General features: G+C 36.1%; 1 protein-coding gene across 6 annotated transcripts in view; it reads left to right on the top strand.

Annotated features, from left to right (window-relative positions):
- ODAD2 (outer dynein arm docking complex subunit 2) overlaps window positions 1-19,960 on the top strand; it is a 95,490-nt gene extending 75,530 nt beyond the window's left edge. For 5 of the 6 annotated variants that reach the window (XM_080583278.1, XM_080583280.1, XM_080583279.1 and 2 more), the window contains one exon: window positions 19,485-19,960. In XM_080583278.1, the coding sequence (XP_080439404.1) occupies window positions 19,485-19,598 (114 nt within the window). In that variant the 3' untranslated portion in view covers window positions 19,599-19,960. Of the gene's footprint in view, window positions 1-14,707; window positions 15,049-19,484 lie in introns of all 6 variants that reach the window. The other variant, XR_013947747.1, reaches the window with a different exon arrangement.
- The last annotated feature ends 289 nt before the right edge of the window (window positions 19,961-20,249 follow it).

Raw genomic sequence — 20,249 nt, forward strand, 5'->3', positions numbered from 1 at the left:
AAAAGAAAAAAGAACAAGTGAAAATAAGCACCCAAAATCATGATGTGAAAGAACAAAATTCATCATTCATCTTAACTTTAAATGTTTATGCTGTGGACAAACCCATCTGAAGTAGTCACCTAAGTTCCTGTAATAGTCAAGGAAGAGGAATAGATTCTTTACTGTCTTTCATCTCCCCTAATTTAGACATTTATGCAAAGATAAGGCACTTCAGTCTCTCCCAATAGTATTATCTAGTCTCATTTGGTTATAATGGGAGTGCAGGTTCAAAGATCAGATCTACACATCTGCACTGTAGATATCTGTGCTTAAGGGGGTGAATCCCTACCCAGGGCAGTGGAGAACATAAATTCTCTTATTCGTATGTGGACATAAATGGCTATGCATCCAGTTCAGTATTAGACAGGAATGACAGAATTCTGAATAATAGCACAATAAGGAAGAGCTATTCAAAAACTGCTTTATTCTTTTCTTGGAAAAATACAGATGACATACATTTATGATATGATCATGATGAAACACTATCTGCCCAACAGTAACTGAAGCACACTTTAAACGTGATCTAATAAAGACAGAGGCTTTAAATTAGTGGATCTAACTTGAATCCAGGAATTTTGAAAAAGGTCTTTGGAGTATTAAGGCTGGATTCCTTTCATCTAACTTAGGCCACTTTTAGGTATGGAGTTTAAAGTAGTCTAAACTAAGACACCCTCTGTAGCAAATGGAAAGAGAAGCGCACCTGTAGACTTATGCTAGCTGAAAATAGATGCCCAATATCTCTGGAAGGAATAGACTCATGAAGGTTTCTAGCTTTCTCCATTGAGTATAGATAGAAAGGACCTAGGTGTCTAACTCAGACTAAACAGCTAGCTTTCAGACAGCTAAATTTGAATTAATATCCTCCTGAATGTTGATTTTCAGCAAGCTGTGCAGTACAGGGAAACTTGCAGGGCTGGAAGAAAGGTAATGTGCCAATATTTTAAAAGCCTAAATAAGATTATAGTCCTGCAAACTGGACACCATTTTCATGTTGAATAATCATAGATACACACATTATTTTACTACATTGTACACTATAATACTAGAAGAGACCATTGTAATGGTCTAGTCTGACTAGCATTGCTCATACAAACCAGACATTGCTTCAATTTATTTCTGTTTGGAATAGAGTATATCTTTTAGAAAAACACTGACTCTTTACTTAAAAAATTCCAGCGATGGAAAATCCACTAGAGCCATCAAAACTTTTTCCAGTAGTTAAATACCTTCCCCATAAAAACATTTGCACCTTATTTGTAGCCTAAAGTTTGTCTAACTTTATCTATGCCATTACATGTATGATACTGTTGCTTTGTAAACTGAAAAGCCCTATATAAGTTCTGTTTTCATCTACATTCTTATAGAGTAAGATCAAATCATTCCATTGTCATCTCTTTAATTAACTAAATGAGTGTAATCTCTCATGGAATCTCTGTCTTTTCAATTCTTTATTTTGGTGGGTCAGTTCTGAACCTTTATTTCTGAACCTTCTTCTTTGAATTGAATTTCAGTATACTTCTGAACAGGATTCAATATTACAGTAATAGTTGAATGAATACTTAAAACAGGTAAAATAACTTCCCTGTTTCTATGTAAGCTCTGTTTGAACATCAGAGATTTTCATTATTCTGTTTGGCCACAGTATTGCCCTCAGAGTTCATATTCGGCCAATTTTCTACTTTGACTGTTTGCCAGGTAAGACCTTCCTGTGCTATAATGTTGGCTTTCATGCACAGGGATAAAAATTAACATAAGGTAATATTGCTAATGTAAATCACCAGTGAGTTTAGAACTTGTGAAATAAGTTGATATCTTTTTTTCAGGAGTTTAAATCAGATTTTAATAATTGTCAATATACTTTGTAAATCTCAGATGAGTTAGCTGTCTTGTAGATATGAATAATTCACAGTTTAAAAGCAGGCACAAAATTTATTCACACATTTTATTGTTTTAGAGAGGAAAATCTTAAGAGACGAACACACTGACTCTTCCTACAATGCCTTTAAAACAAAATATTGCCTTCCCGCAATGGAAGATTCCATTTTTGGCAAAGATATGATTTATTAGAAAACTGAAGTTCACTGGCTGAGAGTTGAATTATGTAGACACAAATGGATTAAAGTCTGTGAAAAGAATACCAGTGGTTTCGATTGTAAAGTATGAAGCTAAAAACCACCTATTCTGCTTGCCAATGAATACTCTACATTTGTAAGCAGCTGATCAGATGGTACATAAATATTTTAAAACATTTAGAGATATCTTCTCAGTGAGGTAATTTCCAGTATCTCATCTGAGATACTCCCTGTGTTCTGATTTTGAGTAAAGTTTGTGCTTGAATTCACAACAAGTTAATTAATAAGTAATGTTATTAATTTGTCATTTATTTGTCTGTACTATGATGGTGCTTAAAGCTGTTGATCACAGTTGAATTCACTTTGCTGGGCAGTGATGTATAACTACATCAGAGCAAGACTTCAGAATTCTTGTAGGACACAAGGTGGAGGTGAACAAAGAGATAGGAATGAAATCGTAGAAAAAAAATCTATAAAAAAATATATCACTCATACTTGGTAATTCAAGCAAACCAAGATACAAGCACTGCTAATTATGATAACTGCAACTCAGTTATCATAAGGAAAGTATAAATACGTAATACTGATTATAAACTTTTTGTGCATATCAAGGCAGCAGGGCCACCAGATAGTATCCAGTCACTCAGACATTAAGGCACTTAGCCCATATGAGAACCATAGCTGGTGCTATTTGCGTTTTTTTCCAGATAGTCAGAATACATTAGCCTCTGTTGAGCTCTGTTTTGTTCTGAGCTGTTTTTGTTATCCAGATAAGTTCATGTAAAGATGGTATTTTGTCCTGCACTGTGATAAGTCTTTTTTCTTCTGTTCTTACTCCGTTGTATATGAGCATGTTTGGGCCAGAGGAACCATTAACTCCATAATTACAGTGCATATCTGAAATGCAGATCAGACTTCCCATTTGTGTTCTGACCTTTTTTAATGTTGAAAGTGTCTATCCAACCTGCCAGCATACTGAACTGGTTTTTAGCCTTTCTCTGTGGTCTCATTCACTGAATTACTTGCACAGCATGGAAATGCTTAATTTTCTTAATATTATGAAGTATCTGTAGATACTTTCCAGAATATTGGTTGTTGTAGCTAGTAGGAACTTAAGCAGGGATGCTGAAAACTAATTTAAAACTAATTTAAAGTCTTTGGTATAATAAGGCAGCAAAACAGAGCCTCACGCTTCTAAGAGTGTATAAAATGCTTCTTGATGTGTATATATACATGCTTATAAGTATGAATATATATATATTAATCCATCAGATCCATTCTTGTCTTCTTAAAGTGCTATAGCCTCAAGAGATGCATGGTTGTTTTTCATTTTGTTAACTTTTATTTTGGCAAACAAGGTGTAATAGCTATAATGTATTTTCTAAACTGTTCTATGAATTACTATATGAAGTGTTTGTGCTTTTTGAATTCTATTCTTAATGGTAGAAAGGTCAATTAATCACACATAGGCTCTTTCATTCAATGTAATACTCTAACATATAAAAAATAGTTTGTTTAACCATGATTTATGAATGTTATTGTCAGAAGCAGATTTACTATTTGGAGAGTTCTTTTATACTTTCTTATAATGACTGTATTAAAGAATACATTTTTGTATTTTTTACTGCACAGTGCTTCCAGAATATTGGTCTTTGTTTGCTAAAATCATAAATCCCTACAAGTTTTGGTGATTTTTTTTTTTTATGTGAAAATACTTTCAGAAGACCATCTTTGTGAAATAAATAATGTGAATTAAAAAATATGGAAGACAATTGCTAGAAATTTCTACTGAAATCTTTCAAAAAACATCTCTTTGGCATAAGCCATATATATCTGAGGTTCAGAAACTGAAATGCAAAAGCACTGAGACCTACTTCTTTAGAAAAAATTGATTTCAGTTGTTGGGGGGGCATGGTCTTTTGGTCTTTGGTGGGAGTACAGAATGTAGGTTTACGTTATTAAACAAGGTTTAAGAAAATATCTTGTAAAAATCCAAAATGTTTAATATATCTATACATAAATATTATCTCTGTACAATACACGTATACTTGCATTTTTACATATTTACATTTTTATTTTCAGTTTAGAAGTATCCTCTTTTTAACTGCCATGGTTGGCTTACCCAGGCTCCACAGTTCAGGCTGGAGACACACTGTGTTTGGCACATACTCCAAGCTGGTTGGTGCCTGTTGCTTTTTATAAATTAGTTGTTGCAGTTCTTGGATGTTAAGAAAGAGGGCACTAGATGGCAAAATCGCTGCATGACTCTTGGCTACAGAAAGTATGCCCAGTTCCTTCACCCACAAATCTATTGATCACATCACACTTTGAAATTTCAGATGCAAGAGGTTCCATAAACCAAGTCCAATACTGACATTTTTTGTTTTGTTTCGGAAGGTTTAATGATAACCGACAATGTTACACCACTACAGTTTCTGTTGTGTTGGCAACTGCCAGGTGTGAACATTTTCCTTACAGTTTCAGCTCCAGAAAGCAGAACCCAGTAAGCCTCTACCTTCATAACAAAGCAGAATTTCACCGTTCATAAAGTAGGGGTACTTATATGTAAAACATTTTGCTTTTGCAACCTTGCCAGAGGTAATGAAGTTTGGCTTCAATGTAGATTAAGGCTCAGACTTGAGGTGATTTTTCAGAATTTCACACTACTAAAGTTTATGGTACGTAGCAAGTGTTCTGTTAAAATCTGGCTGATTCCAGATGGGAACAACCAGCAGCCCAGGGGAGATCAGCTTATCTTTGCCCAAACCCTGTGCTTCAGGAGACCTCTAATTTAGTAACGTTTGGATAACAAACCTAGAGGCTGGCATAGAGCTCCTCTTGGCACTATTTAAACATCTTTTAGTCTTATAAAAAGAAGCTTGTCCCACTAAGCTGTAGGTTTGTTGGAGCTGTTTAACAGTAGCTGTGCCCTGCAGCTCTTTTAGTGATAAATGAGCCGCTTAAAATAAGTGTGATTGCAGCCAACTGTGCAGAAGGAATCATTAAAAAAAAAATTAAATAGACATATTTGAAGCTTTAAAATGCACAAACAAAGTATGTTAAACCAAAATATATGCTGCTTCTTTTAATGGAAAAGATTGCTACTGGCTAAGTCTGCCAGCTTCAATAGGTGTGCCAAAAAGCCAAGGAATCTGGCAGAGTCCATAGATAGCTGTTCCATCTTTCATCTATATTTCTTTTCTGTATTTATCTTGCTTTAGAAAATTCAGAGAATGTCTTTTCCTTCCGACTTGGCACTCTTTCTAAACCACAGAAATACACAGAGCAGCTTCTTGCAGTTGTTTAGCTCCCCGTACCAAGTCTCATCCTTGTGACTATGTGAAATATTTCTTTCTAATTTGGCAATAATAAGAAAGAAGAATATTGAAATATTTTAATATTTATGGAATAATATCAACATTGTCAGATATTAGAATTATGAATTCTAATAATTAGAATATGAGAGGTACTGGGCTTAATGCAGAAGGGCAGAACGCCAGGTAATTATTTTTGGCATTCAGCTGATCAAAAATAGTTTCCTTTTATGTAAGGAGCTATTCGAAGAAGATGAGTATAAGAAATAATAAGAACAATATATGCACATGCGCATAGATTCATACTAATACATATATATAAGTAGAGGCTGAATTGTCGCTCAGGAGTCCTTAGTGGACCAAAGTTTGCATTGCATGTTGTCATCTGTGAAAACTTATTTTTTATTCTTTTTTTTTTCCAACAGAAGCTATCGCTCAGTTATAATTGGCTTCGAGCCCTAGTCATTGTAATCTCTTTTATGTTGCCATTTCAAAGAGCACTCTGCACTATCTTTTAGTAATATGGCACATCTTATTGCTGTTACTTTCAAGGTATAAATTCTAAGGAGAAGTCCTTTTGTAATGGGTAGATTATGAGATGAGCCCTAGTGTTAATGTTTCTGTTCAGTGTTCTGTATTTTGGCATAGTCTAAAGACTTGACTGTGCTTCTAGGGAGCAGGAGCTCGATGAGGATTGTGTCACTGACTTCAGTGAGGGCTGGATCAGATTGTGAATCATAGTTGCAATGGTGATTATATAACAATCCATTGTATGTAAAAGCTGAAAGATATCTTTTGCTAGACCCGTATGACTTCATTTTACTTAAAATCTCATTTAATTTTGCATTTATCTCCAAGAGTCATAACTGACTATTTACCAGATACTAATCAATGCAGGACTTTCTTGCAACAGTTTATGATAACTTCTAATCTCTGGAAGTTGTGAAGAAAAAAAATGAATGTTAAAGTAAGAGAATATTGGTCAGTATTTCTAGTCAATTACCAAAGGAGCTTGATATATTGCAAATTATATATTATCTTTGCATTTGGGGAATCCAGAAAGCTAGATGGTAAGTGAATTTAGGTTGTACCTAGTCTACTCATTGCATTTCTGTTGAAAATAAAGGTAAAAATCAAGAAACTGTGCATGGTATAGAATTGAGAAAGAAGGCATGCATAAAGGTACTTCCAAACTGCCATGCATGTATTACAGTTCCAACCACTGGACTCAGGGTGAGATACATAATATAGGTTCCTGTGGCAACGCGCAAATGTTAAAGATCTGCAAAACATATTTAGAACACCTAAAACCAGAACTGCCCTGGGGAGGTCCTCTCTTTCACTACCACTTGCCTACTGCCTGTCTTGACCAGAGGTATGTGGGATGAATCCAGGTTTATTTGCTCTTTTTATCTGTATACATTGTACCTGTGAAACCTGAACAAATCCAAAAGTCATTAGATTGGCTTATCTCCTATACAGAAATGCAAAGACATAGTTGCTGGACTGAGCAAGCATTATAGGCTTAATGGAGGGTGTATATATCTCACTAAGGTCCATCATACTTTTGTCCTGGATTTCTTGGACATTCACTGTAGAGATAATGTTTTATTAGTATTTTGCTTCATAAACCATTTCATCTTCTCGTCAGTTGCCATATAATTTTATCCATCTGCAGTTATTCTCTTGGTATTTTTAAGTGTTGGATTTACTCCTCTTGGGTTTTAAGAGAGCATTCAACAGCACTCTTCACCAAAGACTCATAAAAAAATCAAACTGCTATGTCACGGGGAGGCAAAATCCTAGAAAGAATAAATAACTGGTTAGAAATGACGACTCAAAGTGTAGGAATTAGGAATTAGGATCAGGTTTTGCAGCCAAGGGATCTTGCCATTCATAAACGATAATGGAAAGGATGGTGAAAGGTGAGATTGCAAAGTTTGCTGACAATACTTAGTCCTTCATGGCAGTAGAGGTGACAGCTGATTGCAAACTGCAATTCACAATACTGAGCCATGCCAAATCTCCAGTGCAAGTACATTACAGCTCAGCACAAAGTTTTTGCCTTTCATGACAGCATTGCATGTACTACAAGAGACCCTATGGCACGCTGCACATGTGCAGCAGATGCAAAGGGACGTTCAGTAACAATTCGCTAGCACTAAAAATAGGTCCATGTTTGGGCAAGGCAATAAAGTCCTTGGACAAACAAAAATCCCTTGTAACATAGAGTTAGGGACACTCTGAAGCCTGGACTTTGGATCTTGGGTTTGCTTCTGATTGCTCAGGCTGTTTCTGTTAATCTCTCTGCTCTTCATCTCATTATCCCAGAATTCTCATGCAATATACATAAGAATTATTTTTCTTTAAATTCATGCAAACGTCCTAGGGAGTGGGGAGAAGAACCGTTATTTTATTTAATTCTTGAGTATCACAGAAGTGTATGAGAGAATTGTATTTCTAGAAACCACTCTTTAACAAGCACAACTGTTCTACATAAAGATGCAAGAGTTGGTAAGCGCCTTATTTTTATCGTGATTCAAGCATGTGATAGAGTGTTTTTCTGAAAAAGAAGTTTTGGGTTTTTTTTTCAGTTGTGAACTGAAGGATGAAAAGAGAATATTCCCTATATAAGAGTAGTGCTTTGTTTTACACCAGCTTCCCCATAGTGTTATAGTTACGCTGCAACATGCCCCAAGTATTCTCCAAAACATCCAACATTCTGTTAATAATGTGGTTGTGCTAACATAAGCATTATGAAATAATATTTTGGGTAGCTGGTAAACCAACCTTTCAACCTTTTCATGCTACCTGGAATACAAAGTAACCACCATGCAGAGTTCAGAGTATTGATAGGGATTCTTTTTAGCTTTCTGCCATGGTAGCATTCTTCTAGAAAGTCCCCATGATTTTTTTTTCTTCCATAATAAAGTATAAGGTTGCATGTTTTTAGAAAATTAATTTTCACATCTTCCCCCACATGTTTTAACCAGCTCTGTCAGAGCTTTAATACTTGTGCTACAACCTCCACTTGCCCAAGCATAACTAGAACTTTCTATTTAGAAAACTAAAAACTCCCAAGCAAACAAATGAGCCAAAAACATCCCCGAAAGTTGAAGCTTGGAAATAAAGTTGAGCAATTAATAAAAAGGTTTAATAACAGACTTTTTCTCTAATCCAATGAAAGTTTTAGATTTAACTTCTATTAATGTATTTCTAATTCCCTATGTCATAGTTATGTCCTTAGAAGGTGCAGGAAGCAGATGAGGGTCCCTAGTATTTCCTGACAGGCATACACACGGCAGGCAGGTAGGTATTATTGCCTGCTTGCAGGCTATGCGGTGTCTTCAAAAATCTCTGATCTCACAGAGCTTCAAAAATTCAGCAGGCACTCAAGCAATGGCCAGTGTGAGTCCTGAACTGCTTCTGGGGAGATGTTTCTTTTTTTGAAAAATTTTTGAAAAAATTCTGTCTAATTTCACTCTTGTGAACTATATGCAACTCACAAGTAGTTTGGTTGAATATGACCTGAAAAAAAAAAAAAAAAGAAAACCCATATGTCTGTCAAAATAAGCGTCCATGGTAATGTTTTTCTACAGCATACCCTTTATGAAAGCATACAAATTTCCAGCACTTGTAAATATATTTTATGATCACTATATCAGACTGTTCATAAAGCAATGTTCAACTCATTCTGAAATTTGGGTTGATTTAAGGAAGCTGAATCCTCAATGTAAAATAACTCATTCCTTATGTTCTTGTCTAATAACAAAATAGAAGCAGTTTTACAATCTGAAAAAGTAGTAACTTCCACTCTGTGTTGATTGTTGCTTCTATTTTTTTCCTTGATACCATACATTCAGTTCTCTGTCTGTTATCCTCCATACATCACAAAAGTAGTGACAAAAAAAAAGAGTAATACAAAAATTGGTAGTATATACAGACTTCAGCAAATGTGAATATCAATTTTAAGAGAGGACAAAATAAAGAAAAAATATTCCTGCAGCTCACCTCGCTCTGTAATCCAAAGCAAAAACTTAAAAAGTAGAAAACAAGGAAAGACAGGCAACTTTTGAAATTTACAGATAGGAAATAAAATGTGGGCTATACACAGACCTTTGTCCATTAAAGGTCCTGGGTCATTTTGTGCTTTCTTATGTTCAGAATTTTGTATTTGTATGAATAAAGCTGAGCTGTGTTCATACTATCTATACAATCATTTATGCTGTGCTATTTTTGTTCTGTGTTTAATGTAATTGCTGTTTACTAAGTATCCTTAGTAGTGCCCCAACATGAAAGAAATTAATATAGAAAGACCAACAAATAAATAATCAGTTCAAATACACTTCTCATATTTTGACCTAAGATAAATTACTGTCTTTCTAGACTGGAAGACATCCCAGTTTTATCCAAAGGGATAGTGTAGTTATATATGTGCTTATTCTTATTTTATATTATTTGTTTTGGGAAATTAACTTCAGTTAGGAAGGAGATCCAAATGTGAAGAATTAAAAAATAATTAAATTATTATTAAATTCTACACTCTCATCTTGGAATCTACCCAGAAAATACTACAGAAATCATTTATTAATTTTGACTATCTATCTATATAATGGTGCTAGTTTCATAAATTGTTCTCATTGAATGTTCTCTGGTACATTTGCTAGTTTAAAAACAGACTATAAATTGAACAATGCCAGTCTTCTTCCAGTTTATGTAAATGTGTGCACTGTTGCCACCCACACATCTCAAAACATGAGATTATAGATCAGTCTTCTAGTACACTACCAAAAAAAAAAAAAAAAAAGACTTTAAAATACTTTGTCTTGTTATTTGAAACAAATGCTATTGCATGGGTCTACAGTATGGCTGTCCTGCTTTTATCCCCAGACTTTGATATGTAATGTTTACTAGGAAAAGCATCCCACTGGTTTTGATTATTATGATCGTACATAGGCAGTGAGACAGACACTTAGACCATTGGATCTAAATCTATATTGACTTTAGAGATCAAAATCAGTACTTGGAATTGAATACAGAAGAGAGTTTGAAGTCAGTCCAGCAATACCAGTAGATGTAACGTACTTTTAAAATACTAGTACAGTAAGGTTTTGGACCTTGTTCTCAGTCTAAGATACAGCTTGAGATAAACACTACAGAGTTTGTCAGTAGTCTGGAAACTGTGGTTTCTCTTTGCTGCAGTTCAATGTTGTCTTTAAAGACAGACTAGTTATGGTGTACTTCAAGAATAACAGGTAAACTAAAGAACCAAATGCATGATGTTTTCAGGGCATTGCTGAGAAGTCGAGTAGAACCATATGTGAGGATTCCTGGACAGCTTTTTTTTTTCTCTGACTTGTTCCTGAGAGTTTATTTGCATCTGCCCTCTCTTGGCTTCCATGAAGCCTTTATATCACTGCTAGAGACAGACAGACAGAGACAAAATAACAGTATTCATATTAATAGTAATTTAAAAAAATAATTGGAAAACGAAAACTGAATTAGCAGATCTTTTTTCAATTTCCTATACCACCTCCTCAGTAATATTTGGGAAGGAAGGGCAAGGTAAAAGTCATGCTCCTGTAAAATGAAAAAAAAAAAAAAGAAAAAGCAAAATATGAAAAAGCAGGCATAAAATATCAGATACATACTGAAAATAAGCAAGGAATAAAAAGAAAAATTGGTTAGGCTGCAGCAAAATAAGGGAAGGATAATCCCCAACATGTTACAGAACTAGACTAAATTATGAAAGGAAAAGAACATCCATGGCATAAGCCTACTGTTTTGAACACCCATTACATGTAGCAAGTAAGCAGACTCCTGTTTTAATACAATGAATTTCCAGTGAATTGAAAAAAGCTTTTTTTATGTCACTGTATTGATGTTATGAGAAAATTCTTTATTCTCTCTATCCCACCGAGAGCCTTTTATATGTTAATCTTCTCTTGAAAACTACAATGAAATAAAAATAAAATAGAGAAAGTGGTTCAAATAAAACTGTGCTGTAAGACCTTGGGCTTCATCACTTCTGGATTATCAGATCTGCCTATTGCTTTTTGTGGGATGAATTTCATATCCTGTAAGACTCTTTTGTACGTTGGAATGCTCATGATCATTGAATTCTTTCTTAATATTACACCAAACTTCTTACAGCTGAATGTAGATTCAAACTATCTGCCCTTAAGGACCCTGATTGGTTGCATATAATCGTACCTTTTAAACAAAGATTCAAAACGTTTTTATTACTAGTTTTATTTAGCTGTATTACCTTTCCATTATACGTTTATATTGTTACATCTGAAATTGTGGGAAATATCCCTCTGAATTCCAATGACTAACAACTTGAGATGGGAAAACCTTTCAACTTAGTGTGTTTTAAGGTGGCCTGCAAGTTTACAAAGTTTTAAAACCTTTCTGCATTTTACCATATAGCATTTTATTCACATTTTCTTTGCCATTGATATTCAGAATTCTCTGCCCTTTTGTTATGTCTTTGTGCAGAAGTGGGGCGCCCTCCCCTAAATAATAATATAAGAAATAGACAGTTAGTACAGATGAGGTATAGAAACAGCTGTAGAGTATTTTGTTCGTATTTTGTACATATATATAAACTTGCGAGTATGTATGTGTATTTAGTGTGTACCATGTTATAATTTACTATAGGTATTCGGGTTTTATATATTTTTCCAACAAGTGAAGCAATGCCACATTTAACCTTATTCGACAGTAAGAGAGCTATATATATTTTTTTTATTTTATTAGTGTTTGTCCAAGAGGATTTCTGTTCAAGAGTATATGCAATAAGCACAATTCAGATGTGTTGGAGACCCACACAATTCAGCTGTGTTGGAGACGCCCTTGACCCAAATGCTCTTAAGTTTAGCTGTAATAAGAGGAGGACGGGGGGGGAGCTCTATGCAGAAGAATTTTAAATTGCGAATCTGTCATGACAAAATCTGTTGAAGTTCACTGAAACTGTTTATTTCTAAAGAAATAGTAAACATTTCATGATATTGTACCGTAATTAGATGTTCAGAATTCTTCACTGAATCTGTCAAGCCATCCTGTTCTTTCTCCCTTGTTTCCCAGCATCTTGTGGGATTCAGCTTACCTAACAGCTGCTTTGTTGCAGGCAGTCATACAGAAAAAAGTAATCACTCGCAGAGGATAAGTCCTAAGTTCTAAAGCAGGTGAGGTGATATAATACCTGGAAGTGCACCACAAACTGCAGACAAGTTTGTTTCTACCCTAACATGTCCTGCAGCTGTTTGCAGAAAGGGTACAGGTTTCCCCCTGCACTCTCCTTCACTGGTTTTTGCTTGTTTGTTTTAAGGAGTAAGGGAAAGATGAGAAAGAAGATAGAGCTCCTGACCAGCCAACTGACTGCTACCATGTTCAGGTGTACCTTAGCCTAAGCTGCATCATTTGGACCTTCTCATCCCCTAGTCTGCCTGACTTCATGCTGAAGGGTTGTTACCCTTTATCCATGGCTGCTAGAATGGAAATGTGTTTCAGGGGAGAGAGAAGAGGAAAGACAGAAATGAAAGAGGAAAGGAAAAGAAGCCAGGTGGGATCTTGCTAGGATTTCACCCAGCCCAGCCAGAGTGTTTCAGTTCCTCCTCTTTGCACTCAGAGTGAATTGGGCCACGTCAGGGGCTGCTCTGACTTTAGTCCTGGAGTGGAGAGGTCTTGTGTGAGAGGCAGTCAGCACAGTGGGTGTCTGCCCTGCCCATCTTCTGCCTTCACTCGAGCCTTGCGGTACGGGATTTTCTACCTCTGCTAACTCAGTGTGCCCTGGCCCAAAGACTTTACATCTGAACTCTATTCTCTTTGTGTCACATGAGGAAAAAAAAAAATAAGAGAAAACACTGCAGAATTTGCTTGAGCATCTTCTTAGGAGGCTGTGCTTGGTACATGGGGCATCCTTTCACTCCGCTGAAAGAAGAAATCAGGAAAGGGGCCTGAATTTTAATTCAGAAACTGATTTAGCTTAACCTCCATTATACTTTGATTGTAGAGTATGTTTTATTATTTAAAATCTAATTTTTTTAAGAAATATTTTCATAGGAATATGTGTAACATAACACTCAAACTAGGTGCTTTAATATTTTCCAGTGTGCAATATGGTGTTGAAAGTTAGCAAAATGCTGCCTGGATCTAGACTGATACTTTCTTGGATAAGCTTCCACCATATGCTTTTATTTAAAGTATTTTTTAGGTTAGGTTTATAAAAAGCATGTGAAAAATGTCTTTTTTGGAAAAGAAGTGTTACGCAATTAGAAAATCACGGTGCTAGAAATTTAGTATCCTTTAGGAAATGTTGCATGTAAAAGAAGTCAGATACTAAATCTAAATTTAAAAAAAGAAATGGCAAGTCCTACCACCAACTGGAAATGTTATGTCAATCTACAAGATGTCATCACCAGCACAGCAGATAGAAGCAGCAGTTGTGTTGAAGTAAATGTCTTCAGTTCCAGGAATTTTAAGCCCTATGTGAACTCTGACTAGCTTCCCAGTATAGATATGAATCTTATTGAAGGAGTTAGTCCATATTTCCTTCTGATCAGAAAAAAATCTAATAAAATCTGTTTTACAGGGCAGAAAAACATAAACAAGCAAACAAATGAACGAACAAAAAATAGAAAAAAAAGGCATTAAAATTATTTTAATAGTTATTCTTTCTTCATTATTTGCTTTCATATTCACAGGACTCCAGAGTATAACTTAGGCTGATCTGTATCTGCTTTATATGAGTACGGGAACCTCTGTCCAGCAGTGTTGTTCTACACTGTCCACTGCTTTGGAAAACTTGTAGAAACATCAAGTGACTAACCCCTTATTTAAAGAAGAATACATGCAAACTATTCTTTCTGAAAACACCACTTCCTGTATTTTCTGCTTCTCCCACCTGTGAGATGGGAAGCTGTGAAAGACTGTGTCTAAAGGAAAGTAGCAAATTGAATACTTATGTAATATTGTACCCAGGTCATGGCACTATGGTTCCTTACAAGTTTTTGTCACATTTAGGATTTATTGATGTAAAACTCGTCTGCACTTTTTCTGCATTAAAATTCCCTTGTGCTACTTCTTCTGTAGAAGTGAAAAATTCTGGAAAGACATCTTCACAGAAACGGGAATTAATAGCCCGTTTTTATTACTGTCTTACTTATCCAGGGAAACATACCCATTTTGGAAGGACGTTTTTACAAGTTGATTTGTTGATTCTTGTGTTATCTTGTTTGAAAAAATGGGTTTTCAATTGGATATTTTGTGACTTTAGAGATACTATTGTAAGGAAGCTGTGCTTTCAACCAGTAGAAGGCAGCATCACTGGTGATGCATAAACATGCAAGCAAATATTCTGGTTTACCCCCTTACTTCTTCCTGTTGCCCTGAAGAACAGTTGTTATGACTTTGGTATGCCAGGGAACATAAGACGCAGCAATGGGAATTTGCCAAGCATGTCTTCAGAGCAACAGTTCCTCCTCCCAGTCTACAAAACTACAGCCTGGTCAGCCTTGCATCGGTCTCTGGGGAAATTATGGGAAGAATCCTCCTGGAACACATTTCTGGGCACAGGAAGGAGACACTGACTGGCAACAGTCAACATAGATTGACCAAAGGTAAGGGCTGGAGCACGTCAACAGCAACGTTACAAAATTCAGCCAAGGACAAAGACCAAGTCCTGTGCCTGAGAAGGACTCATACTGACACGTGCACTTGCCCTTGCAGTGATGCTGGCTAACGACTGACTGGTAGTGGAGGAGTTTTACTGAAAAGGGCATGGAGATTTTGGAAGACAGCCTTAGCCAGCAGTGTGTCCTGACAACAAAGAACTGGGCTGTACTAGCAGGAGCACAGTCAGTAGGTTGAGGAAAGTGATTCTTCTTCCTCTTAGTACTCATTACCTCTCACCTGGAACATGGCACCCAGCTGTGGGCCCTTCTGTACAGGAAAGACATGGATAAACCTGAGCTAGTTCAGCAGATTGCCACCAGGATGGTAAAGAGCTAGTGCACTTGTCCTGTGAGAAGAAACTGAGGGAAGTGGTTTTTTCAGCATGGAGAAGAGAGGCTTCAGGTGGACTTAATAGCAGCCTTCCAGTAATTACAAGGAGATCAGTCATCAAGAAGATGCGGCGAAGCTTTTCACAGTGATACGTGGCTGGGGAATGAGAGGCAACAGGGATAAACTGGAAGAAGAGAGACTGAGTATAGGGAAAGCCTTGTCTCTCTGGGGACAAACCCTGCAACAGGTTGCCTGAAGAGGCTGCGCAGTCCGCGACCCCAGAGGTTTTCAAGATCAGGCTGAATAAAACCCTAAGCAACCTGGTATAAATCTCAGGGCTGACCCTGCTTTGAGCACAGCCTTGGACGAGAGACCTTGAGACCCCTTCCATTCAGAGTTACTCTGTGATTGTGCTATGCTAATGCAGCCGCACAGTTGTCTGCTATTTTAAAGCTGGGATAGTAACAGCAAAATCTTCTTAATTGTTCTGGATGTTTAAATGATTTGGCTGTGCACTACTCCTGCTTTTGGAACCCATAAATGCTACATATGCTCTGTACGTTCCCCAAACAGCTTGTATTTGTGCTTATTTGCTGGTATGACGTGCTAACTGTGCAAAAAATTTTGGACCGTTGCCTTAGAATATAGATACCTGCCAACTGAAAATGAAGTCTACATAGTACTGCAAATGCTTTCTCTGTCTATGGAAAGTGCCTCTTATGTGCCAGAAAGAAGCATTTATACCACATGCTTTTTACTGTTTCTCACATCTGTTAACATTTACATGTGTCAGAAAACAATACCTGAACAGTGAAGGGAAGGGATACATGAAGTTCAAGGACATTGCATCAAGAAGAAGGACATGTAATATTGCACTTGTGCATTGGAAAAAAAAAATTAAATAAAAATAAAGCTCTCTTGGGCTTGTCAAATACATGCAGTATGCGGATACGATCTGTGGATACTGTCTATGCATACATTTCCATAGCTGAATTGGATGACCCAAATTGCCAGTCAATTGAACTGAACCCACAAAAGCATCAAGAAGTGGCAGTTAGGAAGCAAGAGAATTATACCTTTGCTGGTGCATATGAAAAGGATCCAATTTTATTTCATTTAAGATGACATTTATATCCAAATCTTTGAAGTTAGATTCCTAAATTTATAATCGTCTACTTACATTGAAATATTTTGCATTTTTAATAATCTTTGCAGTTGCCCTCTTGTTAACACATGGAATAAATTGACTGTATATTGTAAATTGACTGTATAGTGCTGTATATCCTCAGTCCCCAGAGACAGCAACTGTATAAGAATGTGTTTCCAGGAATATTTCTTTGAACTTATATTCTGAAAATCCTGAGATGCTGTAGTACAGGATTTTGTATAACGTGGCAATTCTTATGGATGTTGCAACTGGCGAGTGATTGAGAAGAATGAGAAATTAGAGAACAATTGATCCTTGATCCCCCAAACTCAGAAGGAAAAAAAAACAGTTCTATTATCTTTATAAAAATTGCTGTTTGCATTGTTGCATACCACTAATTCTTTAGGCATCTGCAAAGGTACCTTGAATCCATGTCCTGTAATGTGTTGTTCTTTGATACCAAACTCTGATTCTCCAACATGTAGCTGCAATAAAAAGCAGAGACAACCCTCCCCCTCCAATCCCCACCACTGCCATTGTCATTGCTTAATATTGAGCTCACCATGGAAAGTGACAAAAAAAAGTGTTTATTTTCCCAAGTCTTCTGAGCCCAGAAGTGGGGGCTAAAAGAAGAAATTAGTAACCTTGTATTGAGGACTACCTAACATGGAGTCATAACAAAGGCAAAGGTTTATTTTGACTTTTTGCTATATTTCCACTAAACAATACCTCTCCAAAATATTAATTTCATGATGAATGTCTGCTCTCAAGAACTGATAAAAAAATCTCATGTTGAATTTATTATGGAAGTTTGAGTTGCACACTCTACACTGAAAAGCCTTGCACTAGGTTTGTGAAGACGCAGTGAATAATCACATATGGCATATAGTTTCCTTGCTCCCAAATTTGAAACTTATGGCATTACCAAAACCACCGTATGAACGGTATGTGCATACATATTTTTGGTTTTGAGTCAGGGACGTGAAGGATCTATACCAGTTTTCCTCTGTAAGTTACACAAGAAAGTTGTACGGCACCCAAAGAAGCATTTTAAGTTAATGAGAATTCAGCTGGTGGAAATTAGCAAGGAAGAAAGAACTTCATTCAGGGGTATTTCTTTTAAGGTAGGTGTCTGATAAGACTTGCATTCTGGCCTTCGTGCTTTGTAGGGCAGCTTGATCACTGCACAGAGCCGTGCTGCTTCATCGTGCCACCAGCCCAAGTCAGTGGTAAAATTTCCCCCGACTTCACTGGGTGCTGAACCTGTCCATAGTTTTTCTGCAAATAAAGCACAATATAAACCTTTCTCTTTAATTGTCTTCTTTTCTTATATACTGTCACTGGATACATATACCTCCAGTTTAGCCTTTCAGAAGCGTTCACACCTTAAGAGCTCTTATTTAGCTATTTGGACACAGACAGTTGATTACCCCAATGGAAATTTTGGGAAGAAGAATTGCTAGAAAAAAATATATTTGATGCTTCATTTACATAATACTCTTTTTGACATAATTCAGGCGTATTACAGGCATTCTTACAAGTTACATATAAGGGTCAAAGAGTGAAAGGTGACTGGCAAGATGCTTGTTTTGTACATTTGGCTAACACAAATACTTCCTCAAGTATAAAATGCTTTGATCTTTATAAGCAAATGCCATATGTGTGCAGCTGTGGCCCATGCCTCATGATTGCTGGAAGGTTAGAAAAAGGTAGCATATGAATTTAATGTCTGCATTCAATTTATACTTTTATATTTAGCAGTTCATAATTTTATGTAATATTTTAGCTGTATGAAAAATATGCTCTGGAGTTGAGTGATAACAGATTTCTTTGTGGTTTGACTCAACATTGTTTGGGTGAACACAGAATCCTAAGTATTGCAGACTGAAAATATAGGTTTTAATTAGAGCTGTCTGAGCTTCGAAATACCTGGACGCACATTAAGCTTGGCAGATTTTCAGAAATGTGAGGATTGTGTCGAGCTGATTTAAGCTAGGCAAGAGTCTTCTGTTTTCCAACATATATTGCAGTTGCAGTTGCATCACTGACTTGCAACGCACTAAGGAAAAGAGATCCAAAACCATTATTAATGATTTTCTGATACGTAAAAATGTTTTATCATCAAGGCCTGTGTTATGTCACGCTTGTGTTGAACAGTACCTTACTCCAAGGGAATTTCCATTGAAAAAATTGAATGGCTTCCAGAGTAAAGAATCTACTCCACATGACTGAAGAGCTGAATCCGCTCCAAACGTTTGGTGCCTTTGTTGAGCTTTTGTTTTTTCACTTTAACATGCAAATATATAAGAATGGTATGCCCAGATCTGTATCCCTCAAGAAGTTTAACGTGAGTGGTTCGCTGTGACAATAAAGAAACCTATTACAGTCAATGGGACACGGGGGTCCCTTCACATGGATCCAGTTTTATGATCAAGGCCAAAAAAAAGCAAAAAAAAAAAGTGCATGGTTTTGTTTATTAAAAATCTTGAGCATGTACAAATATACTAGTATGCCCTCGAGGGAAACCACGATTTCGATTAACACATACGCAATTTCTACTTTCAAGAAAAAAAATCCAAGTCAGATCCAATAGGCAGATGTGATAGATAGAATAAATAGAAAATCAGACATGAAATATCAAATTGCAGGTACAAATGTGATAAGATATAAAGTGTTGTGCTCTATGTGTATGTTAATACATATAGGTATACAAAAGTATACATAAATATCTATATATATGAACACATATAATACAATGGTTTTTGTTAATATAATTTTCAATATTTTATTTCTTACATATATGTGAGTAAATGCATCCAATTGTTAAAAATATGATTTGAATACTATTTAAATAATAGCATACTTTTTGTATTTCTTATGCTGTTTTTAATATTATTTTTGTAGCTCCTCCTGACTATGGTGGGCTCTACAGATGAAACTCTGCAGGAGGCAGCAGCTGGTTGCATAGCAAACATTCGCAGATTGGCTCTAGCAACAGAAAAAGCGAAGTATGGCTGATGCTTCAACAGCTTTTACCAACACCCTTGTACTGCAATCCAGCTACATCTGAATGAATAATTGCTTCTTCTACCATTGGTATGTCATAGAACAGCTCATTTAAATTAGAATAATTTAGTAACAAAAATTCATCTGTGGAAAAAGATATTTGTTTTTACATTGATGATTTGTCACACCTGGGGTTTAGAAAATGCTCACACCTAGTTTTCTGTATCTCTTAGTACTGCATCTTTTAAAAGACTACCAGTTAAGATATGGCTAAGGTGCCTTCTACAATTAATAAGCTTGTATTTGAAATTAGTTGTGGATATAAGTGGTTTTGTGTATCTGTGACATTGCAATAAATACATTTTCCATCACCGTGTGTGGGGTCGGGTGGTAATTTAGGAATGTCTTGAACAATTCCTTTGTGCTAAATTTGTCTAATCATCCTGTCATTATGTTTTTGCCTGTTTGATCACTTGCAACTCACAGGAGAGGGCAAAATACAGATACATCAATCTCACATCTGGTGTTATATAAGTACTGCAAACAGCTGTAGCAGTAGACATCACTCCAAATTTCCTGTTTCTACCAACATGAAACAAAATAGGGCTTAATTTTATAAGTAGCTGGTGAAATGTGTTTTAATTAACATATGTGTTTAAATCA

The sequence above is a fragment of the Anser brachyrhynchus genome (genome assembly GCF_964034855.1).
Source record: "Anser brachyrhynchus genome assembly, chromosome: 2".
Classification (NCBI taxonomy): Eukaryota; Metazoa; Chordata; class Aves; order Anseriformes; family Anatidae; genus Anser; species Anser brachyrhynchus.